The sequence below is a fragment of the Saccopteryx bilineata genome, chromosome 2 (genome assembly GCF_036850765.1).
Source record: "Saccopteryx bilineata isolate mSacBil1 chromosome 2, mSacBil1_pri_phased_curated, whole genome shotgun sequence".
NCBI lineage: Eukaryota > Metazoa > Chordata > Mammalia > Chiroptera > Emballonuridae > Saccopteryx > Saccopteryx bilineata.
In genome coordinates, this window is record NC_089491.1 from 264,110,373 (window position 1) to 264,122,922 (window position 12,550).

The following is a 12,550-nucleotide window of genomic DNA, read 5'->3' on the forward strand; positions in this document are numbered from 1 at the left end:
GTTGCATTCTATATAAGCATGTTTCAACTGTAGTGTGCTTGTGAATCACCTGCGTGTCTTCGGCATCCCAGTCCGACACTCAATCCACTGCACCATCGCCTGATCAGGCCATGCGTGTCTTGTTAGAATGCAGGTTCTCATTTCCTGGGCACAGAGCAGGGCCTCAGATTCTGCATTTCTAACTAAGTCCCAGGTGATGCTGATGCCACCACTCTACAGATTATAATATGAGGAGCATGGGTCTATGTGATTTTCTTCAGATCTAACTGCTAGTTCACTAATTTTCTTTTTAGCCATGTCCAATTTTTAATTTAATGCATCCAGTGAAGTTTTACCCTTAAATTTAGTAAAAATATTTTTTAATTTTAAAAGTTCCACTTGATTCCTTTCAAATGTGCTTGGTCCTTTTTCAAAGTATTTTGTTCTTTTATTAGAATTTCTACTCATTTATCTTGATAATAAATTTAAAATTTTTATGGTCCATTTTAGATTGTTATTTTATCTACAGGTTATAGAGGACAAATTTTTCCATTTTTGGCATCTGTTGATGCTCCTTCATAGTAGCTTGGACGGTCCCTTTTTCCTTGTTATGTGTAGTTGTTGGTTTTTACTTTTTTTATTGTGAACTCATTTCCAGTAGGGTGTGTGTGTGTGTGTGTGTCTGTCTGTAGGTCTGTTTGTCTGTTGGTCTGTTGGTTTGTTTGTCTGTCTTAGGTTGTGAAAGTGTTCCTACAAGTTATTTCCACTTGGGTACCCTAAGGACTTACTGATCCCGAACCAATATTGATGTTAATTTCTTGTTTTGTAGTTCCCACACTGTGCAGGATACTGTAAATGCAGAGTCTATCCAGGACTGTAGTTTAATAGCCACCTGTTTATTTCCCCTAGAAGGCCCTGGTCCAGGGTGAGCATCCTCATCACTTTCTGGTGGGTAGACAGTTTCCAGTCCCCCCACTTCTCTTTGGCTCCAGGCTGTGCTGTTTTCCCTGCCCAGATGGGCTCCTTAGAAGCTCTGCTTTTCAGAGTTTGCTGTTTTACTGAATTGACTACCTATCTGGAGGTTTACATCCTTAGCTTTTAATCTGTCCTGTGAATACTCACCTGGTATATTTCATATTGGCTTCTTTTTATTGAAGATTATCTGGCCCTTTTTCTAATCTCAACCACACAGGCTAGCTTTGAGTATGATGGTGTTTTAAAGATGAATCTTATTTTATAGTATGGGATTTCTAAATCATAATTATTTCACAGAGGGTGGCTCCCACCCCTATATTAATTATTCTTCTCCCTCAAAAATGTAATTCTGTTTTAGTCTCCTAAAGGTAAGAGTAGTATATGGTAGAAACAGACTTAAACCTCTTTTAGGAATTAAATGATATAATTAACACAAACTTCACCTTGAGTGTGTCCAAGTCTTGCGCAACAAAGAATGTTCAGTATAGATTCTGCTGCATCTTCCTAGACTTCAGTAATTGCAGCTCTGTCATAATTATGTATCTTATACAAGCAATAATAGGGATGGCAGGCAGTCTTCACGGGGTATTTACTCTATGCTGAGGACTGTGCAAGTACTTCATATAGATATTTTTCACTTAACCCTCCCAACAGCTTATTGAAATCATCTCTGTATTGAAAGTGAGGCTCAGAGAGGTTAAGTGACTTTCCCAAGGTCACAGAGCGTTAAGTGGTAGAGCTTGCACCCACTCAGTCAGATTCCAAGGTATATGCCATTGACCACGATGCTTCCATATTATCATCGTCTGCATGTCTCTCTTCACACATCCTCAGTCTTTATCTGAGTTTCCTTCTTTTAGGATGGAAAACTCTTTGATTCTTATGAATTGTAATTTCATTAAAAATTCTTTTTGTTTAAAGAAAAAGGGTATTGGGTAATTGAAATCAGATTGGAGTGGAGGCTTTGTTGATGGAAGTACACATGGGATGTAGGCTGAGCGTTCAGTGTAATTTTTCTTTCCATCAGCTAATTTTTAAAGTGTTAAGCACGTAGATTCCGATACTAACAGTGAAGATTTAAATTCTCTTGAGAGCCCGGAGGTGTGAAATAATTTTCTGGCAGTGCACATTTTACGTTTTCAATCTTCCACCTCATCTTAGCGCACCTGGAGCGCTGAGAATGCTCTTTTGCGCTTGCTGCGAGCAGCCAGACCCCTCATTCTGGCTTCATCTCCTCCCCCCTCCACATCCCTTCACCACTCCGTTACTTCCCAATGCTGCTTCAGATGTTGTTGTCATTGGGGAACTTTGGAAACATCCAGAGTCTTCCCGGTCGGTCCATAAGCAGAAAACAAACTGCTGCTCAGATCTGGCACACAGCTTTGTCCAGGAGACAAGGAGTTAAAAAAACGAAGTCTGGACTGTGAAGGGCTGTGAAACGGTCCTAGGGGGCGCTGTCGCGAGCTCCGGCAGTGACTCATGCTGCTCTGTCACTCAGATCAGCATTGGCCCCTGCCACGCAGGCGGCCAGGTGGGGTTACAGCCAGAGCACGCACAGAGTGGGGAGCATCAAGCCTGCACTGCGGGGGATGTGATGCCTGGCTCACCAACTCGCTGGGCTGGCCTGCCACCGACGCTTCAGCCTGCAGCCATGGTAACACTGCTAGCCGGCTACACCCCTGGGAGCCCACCGCCATGGGCAGCCTCCTGGTGACTGATGGACGAGTTTCCACCTCCCTGACTGAGAGAGTTTAGTAGGTCTGCAGCAAGTGGAAAAGATGTAAGATGCCCCTAGCTGGGAGTCATGCCTTAACGAGGTAGGACGCCGATGTCCTTCGGTGCATTCACACTGTCAGTGTGCAGGGGTGCTGTAAATCATCGGGAAGAACTTTATTTGGGTGGTGTTTCATTATGCTGATTAAACTGCAGTGGATTCAGGGGGCATGCTTGAGCTGGGGAGGAGGGAGAATGAACTAAAAAATAAAAAGTGGTTGATAAGAGCTCCAAGTATACTCATCGGGATATGAATGAGCCAGACCGCAGTGCTACCCTAACACGAGTTACATGCCCCCAGATCCTCTCCCCTGCTCCTCCCTCTCCTTCCCATTAATCCATGAAGCGTAGAAATTCCACCTCATCCCAACACTTAGCGCTAAATATTAATAACGTAGACCTGTCTGGAAGAGGAAATGAATAGGGTTAGGTCATCTGGCATGCTGGCACCAGCCGGCTGATGCTCTGTGGAAGCTTTCTGGAAACATCAGTGATGAGTGATGCGTGGCTTGCTTACATGAGTTCCCCTGAGTGCTTTCTCTCCACCAAGTGACCTGTTTGAGTTTATCCTGCAGTTTATCCCAGCAGGGAAGGCAGCCTATCTGCGGGTGGGTGGCCATGTTGGCAGGGAAGGGGTTAACCCCTTGTTGCTGTAAGAGCCCAGGCTGGGGCTGCCTGTGGGAGCGAGTGAGACTGAAAGCAGGCGCTGCAGTGCCATAGCAAACGCTGAAGGAGCGAGAGGCTTTTCTCCGCAACAGTGTTGAATCCGGCTGAATTTTTCTCTCCCCTCCCCTTCTTGTTTTTCTTTAACCAGCTCCTCCCCCCTTCGTTCCCACCCTCAAGTCTGATGATGACACCTCCAATTTTGATGAACCAGAGAAGAATTCGTGGGTTTCATCCTCTCTGTGCCAGCTGAACCCCTCGGGCTTCTCGGGCGAAGAACTGCCGTTTGTGGGGTTTTCGTATAGCAAGGCACTGGGGATTCTTGGTAGATCTGAGTAAGTGAGAATTTGACTTTCTAAGGGACCTGCATTGATGCAAGGTGTACAGAGCCCAAAGGTGGTGATGGTGGTGGTAGGGTGGGGGTGTGCCGTGGAGAGAAGCTGCTAACCAGGTTGCGCTGGGAAAAGCAGTGTACCTGTTTGGGCTTTGGAAGGGCGGACCATTAATATTCTCATTTTGCTGTGTTGAAGGTACCTCCTCCTGTCCACAGCATCGTAATTGTCAATTGGGTACTTTGGGTTAGTTTTTCAGTCTTTGGTCTTCTTTAGAGGGGAGGAGATAGTGGGAACTACTGAGCAGTGCAGATCCTTGGTGGAAGGAGAGATGTGCAGGGTTAAGATGAGCTGTCCATTTATGCATCTCTCCACCTAGCTATCCATCTCTTTTAGGCAGGTGGATAGAGATTGCTCTCTCGGCTGTGTTGAACGGAACCTGCAAACTGTGTCTCGAGGCTTCCCGTTGGGTTTAGCTGAGCTGCAAGTGGCCGTACAGCAGTTCTAACAGAGATGGTGCTCGGCTCCACTTGAAGTCTGCCGAAAGATCCGGGCTCTGGCAGCCGAGCTTCTCGGGGCCAGCAGAGCGCTGGCAGCCAGAGAAAGCCCGCTACCTTCAGCCCCCGGGAGGGAGTGTGATAATAGCCAAGTCACTGACTCCCAGAAACGGGGCTTCACAGGGGAAAAACCAAACAAACCTGGAGACTAGAAAATGGAAGTGTAAATATCACTGTAAACCTCTTGACACGATAGATCTTCCTCCGTTCTTGAAAAAGCTAATGAAAAGCGCATTAGCACGGCACTTGGGACTGGAGGGTCCTGGCTTCCAGCCTCCTGGAATTTGTCTAAAATGCAGTCGCCTCTGTGGATGTAGGCGCTCTGTGTCTTGCTTCGTTCTCATGATCTGATGACATTCTGTGTTCAGAGGCGTGAGTGCCCCGCAGGTCCTGAGCAGCTGTGCTGTTCCCCCGCTGCCCTGGCTCCCTTACTTGGAGGCTCGCAGGGTAATGTTGGGTAGTTAGTTGCTGCCCACTTTTGGAGATGAGCAGAATTTGGTTTTCTCCCTGGCAGCATTCATTCCTGATTTGTTGTGCTTGTAGCTCAGATGACAGTTTGAAGGGATGTCATGCTGGTTCTTAGATGGTGTCTCCCCTTGGGTGCTATTTTGACAGTAATGTTCCTGAAAAGATTTCAGACTATTGTGGGGAATTGGGCAGTTGACATGAGATGAGGTTGAGGGCTGTGATTGAATTTGAGACAGATTGTTATTAAGGAAGATGCTGAAGTGGTCCTTCTTCCTGCCTGGGGGCTGGGTTTAAAATTTGGGGTTTGATTTTGGTTGTGTTGGCTGTGCCTTTCTGGCTCATTTGCTGTGCAACCCCAAACCAATCTGGATGACGGGGGGAGGCAGAGAGCTGGCTAGCTGTTGAATGTGCTGTCGGATGGATTTGAGATGCTCCAGCACAGCTGCGAGGTTTTGCACTGGCATCGAAGAGCAGGGCAGACGTGGAAGCCTGACGTTAAAGGATGCATGGTTAGTGGGCAGCTTAACCTTGACACACGCAACACATTGAAGGTCACCAATCAGAGTGGAAGGTGATGCGTGGAGTGTTGTTGTTCTGGTCAGTAGTGTGCTGGCCAGGTCTGAAAGAAAGCTTGCATAGGGTGCCAATCAGTGATCTGAAAAACCAGTGAGGGCTCCAGGGAATTAGATTTCAGGGGCAAAGGCAGAATGATAGGGGGGAATCTTAGGCACAGCAATTAATCTGAAGCAGAGTGTGATTAATTGCTTATTTTTCAGGAAGACTGTAATCGCATCGTTCTGCTTCTCACCAAAAGCTCAGTCAAGGGAGCTCAGACAGGGCATCTTAGTGTTAAGGCCCAGGCTCTCGATAAATATTTGTTGATTTAATTTACTCATGATCCTTTTCCCCAGATTGTATTTATATTGCTCGCTGTATTTGAAGATAATGCTGTTTCACCTTTGGTAGTTCAAAATATATCTCCAGAGCATAAAATGAGCTTCTGTTAATGCCTCAAGAGAGTGCTTAATAAGATTCTCATAAAAAAAAAAAAAATCCATGCAAACAAAATGGTGTAATTCTTATCTGGAAGATGGAATTGTAGTACCTGTTTATGGGGGAACTTGAATGCCTTTTCTATGCCAATTTGGGGTTGGAATCAGAAAGATTTCTTTGGATCTTACGTCTTCTAATGTGATCTTCCCATCGGACTTGGCTCTGCTGCCTTGACCCTGGATGTATTGGACTGTTATTATTTATAAATTTAATAGAAAAGATACAGTAATGAAATTACTTAGAATCCCCTGCACTTTTGTTGATGTGTATTTACAAAATCCATTTGGAGGTGGTGGGAGGCATTTTCTGGGTGCCACCATCACTACCCTGGGACCTGGTGTTTCTTCCTGAGTTCTCCTTCTGCCCTCCCTGTTTTCAGCATCACGGGTTTTTGTTTACACACATTGATTACCTGTGCTGTTACTCACTCTTCTCACCACCAAGGAAATTGCAGATGTTGTTCTTCTGTGCTGGGTAAATTGACCTCAGATCTGCTACCAGTGAATTGAATGAAATGTTCAGTGGCGGAGCTGAATGAACAAGAAATTTTCACAGTGAGAATTATTTTAGTTGTTGCGATCATCTGTTAGGATCCCATTTTGGGGCCCCCGGACCATTTCTAAGCTAGCCTCTGAGTGCATCATTCTTTCGGGCTCTCGATTTCAGCATTCTGTGCCTGAATTTTAGTAGGAGTTCCTCATAGGCTGAGTTGGAGGGAGTAGGGCAGATTATTCTACAGAACTAGTTTTGGTTGCTTTTGGGGATTATGGCACAGTTGGTTGGTGCAGGAGAGTGAGTGAGTACTCTCCTCTTTTTCTTTTTAACCAATAAGAACTCAAACCAAATCCCCAAGTTCTGAATGCCTGGTGGTTCCTTTGAGCTTCTGGTTGCTTGAATTTCACGGTAGCAAGGGAGTAACAGAAATCAGTGTGCTCAAGGTTTCAAAATTAAATGGGTCCCAGCTGTCTGCCCTCCCCTGTCCTCATGGGCGCACCTCTCTAGGTCCCTTCTTCCTCGGAGAGCTGAGGCACTGCCTCACTGAAGCTCTTGCTGAAGCTGCATTTCTGCAAACCTTCAGTATAAACTCAAGAAGAACAGAGTCAGTTGGTTTTATATTTTGTGTTAGTTTTATCCTGGCTGGCTTATTGATTTTGAGAGGTTGGAAATCTTGGGGGAGCAATGGGATCTCCATGAGACTGGATGGTGGGATGACAGTGTCTGAGTAGGCTGTATTCAGGATGGGGGCTTACTCTTTGGCTCAAGGCTTTTTCCTTTCTTTTTGGGTGGATCTGTAAATTCTGTTTTCGAGCCAGCCATCCAAACATGGTGGGGGGAATGAAAAATGGCTGCCATCATTGACTTCCGTGTGTTTAGAGAACTGGTTTTTGGTGCCTCTTTTTTGCTCTACTGGGGGTCTCTTTTCATGCCAGTTTCCTCAACTACGAAGTGGGGCAATGATGATACCTTCTCTGAGGGCTGTTGGGAGGATCATGTGAAGCATTCAAAGCATTTGATCTAGTACCTGGTATGTGGAAAAGTCTCAATAAACATTCACATTTATTTTTGTTATTACTAATACACTATTCTATATATACACAGTACCCTGTTTATGCCAAGAGGATATGGGAAGAACTCAGCAATAATGAAGTCATCCAAAGTCATGGCAGACCAGAAACCCAGCTTTCTAGGCCCTAGGAATTTTCTGCTAGAGAAGCTTAAATGTCCTGACCAACCACAAGTTGATATACAGTTGCCAAATACCTATAAGTAGAAGAAGGTGGTTGTTGGGGTGGAGTGGATTGGGGGATAGAATTAGAAGGTGCAGTCCCAGAGTGGGTTCCTTTCCATCAAGTTGTACAAGTCAAAGCATATATGTGTGAAACAGTTCAGGGAACACCAAGCAAACACCTTTGCTGCAGAATATCACGGTACAAATTGGATATCTAATTGTTTTAGGAGAGTCAGGAGAGTAAGGCAAAATCCAGTGCGGGGACACTTAATGGGTAATGCTGGTTCACATTTCTTGCCAAATTCCAGTATGATCATCGTTGGAATGTCTGTTCATTTCTCCTAGTCAATTGTGATCACAAGGTCCGGGCTGGGTCTTATTCATCCTGCATTGCCTGGGCCACTGGGCACAGTAGACCCTCATTAAATGCGTGTTGGGACTGAGTGTATGAGCCAGGGGTCAGGAACCTATGGCTTGTGAGCCAGATGTGGCTTTTTTGATGGCTGCATCTGGCTCACAGACAAATCTTTAATAAAAATAATGTTAAAAATATAAAACATTCTCATGTATTACAATCCATTCATTTCCTACTGCTCATGTTCATGGTTGCAGGTGGCTGGAGCCAATCACAGCTGTCCTCCGGGACAACACCAAATTTTTATTGGATAACGCATAACATACACGGGTCATTGTATGGCTCTCACGAAATTACATTTTAAAATATGTGGCGTTCATGGCTCTCTTAGCCAAAAAGGTTCCCGACCCCTGGTATAAGCATACTAATGGAAGATAAAATATTTGGCTTGGCTTTTTAAAAGACAGTGATTTGGATGAGTGGAGAGGAATGTAGAGAGAATTTCAGGGTAGAGTGATCACAAAAGCTCATCCTTACAGGGTATCAGCTGTGTGCCAGGCTCTGTTCCAAGCACTTTACACAGATTAACTCAAAATGCACAGCAGCCCAGAAAGAAGGTACCATCATCACTCTTATTTTACATGGGAGGATCCCAGGCACAGAGAGAGTAAGCAACTTGCCCAAGGCCACACAGCTCAGAGTGACTCAGCTGGGACTTGAACCCAAGCAGTGTGACTGTAAAGTCTCTTAGCCACTGTGCTATCCTGCCAAGTAGACATGCCACAGTCAGGAGAAATTGGGAAATTTGTGTGAGGTCCCCAGGTTCACATGCTTGTCTGAAGTGGAGAATGACAAGCAGTGAGTGTGGGGCAGAGTGGGACGAGAACCAATAGGTGATGTCAGTGCAAAATGATTTTGTTTTTAATCTCTGAGTTTATTGAGTAGGTGAACTGTGTAGCTCTTAGATTTTTCTCCTCTTCTAATTTGAGACTCTTACCTGGTGAATGTGTGTATGTGTGTGTGTGCGTGTACACAAACCCATGCATATATATAGTCTTTCTTCCTGAGACTTCTTACTTGTTAGGGTCTTTGTTTGGCAAAGAAAGGGAACCGTGTTGACCTTGGTCTCCATCATATCTTTAGACTGATCATGTACAACTTGCTCAATAAGCATTTGGTGAATCGATCTAAATCATTTTTATAGCTGCAGCTTCATTTGTTGATGACTCTATGATCCATGTCTATCCAAATCTACATTTTACACTTCCAAGCTGCTGCCTGTCATCTCTCCTGGGGTGGATTATTCCAGGGGAAGACAGCCTGAACTCTGCACTCGGCCCTACCTTCTTTTTTATTGAAATACATGGGAAGATTGGGGAATCTTAAAAATTGTTTTCCTTTCCACATCCAGCCCAAGGTCGTTTGCCATTGTACATACTACCCCCAGATCTCTATTGCAAAAAACTTCACCTGTGTTTTGATTTAAAAAAAGCAAAAAAGCAACAACAACAGAATCTGCTCTGGTACACGAAGGTATGCATCCCCTGTCCTCCCCAAATAGGTTAAAAAAATTGTAATGTGCTCCTGCCCATGGTTACTGCCCTCAGGTGCCCTGTGTTGCTTCCATTCCATTATCTGGACCAGATGCCTAACATTCCCTTCTGCTGTGTTGGGTTCTCTCCTCTGGATCATTCAATTTCTTCTTTTTCTTAGTCAAGCACATCTTGTTCTACTTGCCTTATTCTGTTCTCTATTTAGATCGGGCGTGCTTGCCTTGCAGGCCTGGCAGGACTATTCCGCCGCCTTCTCGTTTGTCTTAAAGATACCTTTAGGAAATCGAGTCCAAACCATCCCAGCCCAATCCTGAAGATTAGGTTCCAAAAGATCTGTCAACTGTGGTTTTTTTCTCTTGCTGGCCTACACATGCTAATTTGCACGGTTGCCTCGGATCCCTAAAGAAGACAGTAATTGACTAAATGGTGCTGTATGTTCCCAAGCCGTGTGCCAGTTTGGCAACTCTTCCTTTGCCTAAGTGAATGTCTCTCAGTTCACTCTGTTTCACTGATCTTTTGTCTCCTGACCTCACTCACCTTCTTGTCTCTGACAAATTTCCAGAAAGAACAGCCTACACTCAGTACCCCCTTCTCAGCCTCTGCAACTTCAAAAATCGCTGTCCCAGAAGCTGCTGATTCCGTCCAACCACCAAATCCAGTGATTTCCACCTCACCACGTGATACTGCTTTCTTCTGGGAACATGGTTTTCTTTCTAACTCTCTGCCATTCTCACTCCTTTGTGGGTGTCCTCTTCTGTTTCAGGCCCTTAAAATGTATACACCATTCTCTAAAGTTCCCTCCTCAGTTCTCTTTTCAGCCTGTTCTTGGTGATGTCATTCTGTTCCTTGACTTCACCTCTTCTCGCCTCATGGCCTCCCTCCCAGTGTGCCCTGTGTTCATCACTGTCAGGATAGTCTACCAGTTCTCACCATCTCTGTCCTCTATTCCCTCCCAACACAGGCTCACTTGCTCACTCCGTGAGCCACTAAGTGCTAGGTTTGGCTTCCTCATTTCATTTAAGAAACTAGCACGTTCCCTACCCTTCTAGACAAGAAAACTGAGTCATCTTAAAACTCTTTTCCACCTCCCCTGCCATCTCATCAGCTGCCAAGACCATTAAGTTGTGCCTCTAGGATGGCATTTGCATCTGTGCCCATCTTTCTGTCTTCACTGCCACCCCTTATTGACTTTTGCTTGGACTATTGCAGTAGCCTAACTCACTCCTCTATCTCCAATTTCTTTGGCTCTAATCCATTCTCCACAGAAGGTGGAAGTCTTCCAAATCCCAGGTTGCTTTGGATGATGTCATTCCCTTGCACAGAACTTCTATAGTATCACAGTGTGCATGGAATTAATGGCCACTCCTGAACTTGGTATGCAAGCCTGGTATGCCAAGACCTCAACCTGCCTTTCAGTCGTGACACCTTCTTGTCCCCTATGTCTGGCCAAGCTGTTCAAGCTCTTCGAGGACAGGGACTGTGTTTTCTATCTTGTGCCTTGCCCCTGGCAGGTCTTCAGTGAACATTTGTCAAATTGAATTAGACTAAAGTGGCCAGGCATTATACCATTTTCTTCTGCACAGTTTACACAACTGCTAATGGAAACTGTCATCTGTTGAGTACTTCCTGTGTGCCCTGAACTATGTTGAATGCCTTACATGCATTATCTCATTAAGTACTTACAATAACTCTATGTACTCTCCCAGAACTATGCTGATAGCCTTCCGTGCATTAGCTCATTAAGTACACTCTGTAACTCTATGAGGTAGCCACTGTTATCCCCATTTTATAGATGAGGACACAGAGGCTCAGCGATGTTGTTTGTTTGTTTTTCTGAAGTTTTATAGGTAGTGACAGATGTAAGACTTACACCCATGGCTGCCTACCTCTAGGACCACCGTACTATCTTGTCTCTAAAGTCATGACTTTGCTAGATTATGCAGAATCTAAGGAATAGTCTAATAACACCAGTAAAAGAACTGACATTACTGATAACTCACTCTGTACCAGCCACTGTTCTAAATGGTTGACAAGCATTCTCATTCAGTCCTAACAACAACTGTTTGTTTTACAGATGAGGAAAGTGTCGATAAAAACTCTTGGGTTATTTCTTAAGTTTCATGCACCTTGTATGTGGCAGAGGATGGCCAACTTTTTCACCGCTTAACTTTAGAGCTGATAGAAGCATTCTTTATTTTTTGTAATGAACTATCAATACATATAGAGCACAGACTTTGGGATCACAGAGACCTGGGCTCAAATCTAAGCTCCACTCCTTGGTCTGTGTATAAGTGGGGGTTATAATAGAGCCTGTCTGTTGGGCTTGCCGTGGGGAATGGAGAGCCCACAGGGCTGGCACTGGGAGCAGAGTGAATTCTCATTTCATATTTGTCATTGTTATTTAGGCTAAGGGTGGGCCTAAGAGTGCTTTCAACTCTCTTTTCTTTCCTGCTTCCACTTTATAAGACATCTTGCTGGTTTCTGCCCATTGAGAGAGTCAGACTCCATGTGGGGTGCCTGACAGAGGTCCTAATATTGCCATTCAAGTTTTTACTCTGGAGTCTGTGACGTGTAGGTTAAACCTGTGCCTTCCATAAAACATGCTTGAGGCTTCTGATAGGGTCCATTTCAAAGGGTCTGAAACCCAGTGCTGGGGGAGGGAGGAAGTTTACTGGGCCCGGCCTAGATGTCACATGCTCCCACCCACTTTTGAGTGCTCAAGTATGGGAGAGTGTGTGTGTGATTGTGACATTGCTGTTCCAGAACTGATGTTGGGCGTTGCCTGTGCAAAGGCCGGAAGTGTTTCTCATGCTGGCGCGATGGAAGCCCTGCTTGTTTTGTTTTCCTTTGCACATCATTCATTCATTCATTCACTTAACACATATATTGTTCTAGGCTTTGTGAGCTAACTATGAAAAAGGCAGATAAGTTTCCTGCCCTTAAGGAGCTAGCATTCTGTTGCAGGGTAACAGGATAAAGAAGCTCAAGAAATTTTCAGATGGTAGTAGGGGCCCTGAGGAAATTAGGACCTAGATGAGGAATGACTAGGAATGACCACATTAGTCCGAGGCCAGGACTAGCCTGTGGGTGTCCAGTGAACAGGAAGCACATTG

The 12,550-nt window shown here is 44.9% G+C and overlaps 1 protein-coding gene across 5 annotated transcripts in view; it reads left to right on the top strand.

Moving 5' to 3' along the window:
• CIT (citron rho-interacting serine/threonine kinase) overlaps positions 1-12,550 on the top strand; it is a 181,695-nt gene that overhangs the window by 63,654 nt on the left and 105,491 nt on the right. For all 5 annotated transcript variants that reach the window (XM_066260456.1, XM_066260457.1, XM_066260458.1 and 2 more), the window contains exon 10: positions 3,542-3,725. In XM_066260456.1, the coding sequence (XP_066116553.1) occupies positions 3,542-3,725 (184 nt within the window). The remainder of the gene's footprint in view (positions 1-3,541; positions 3,726-12,550) is intronic.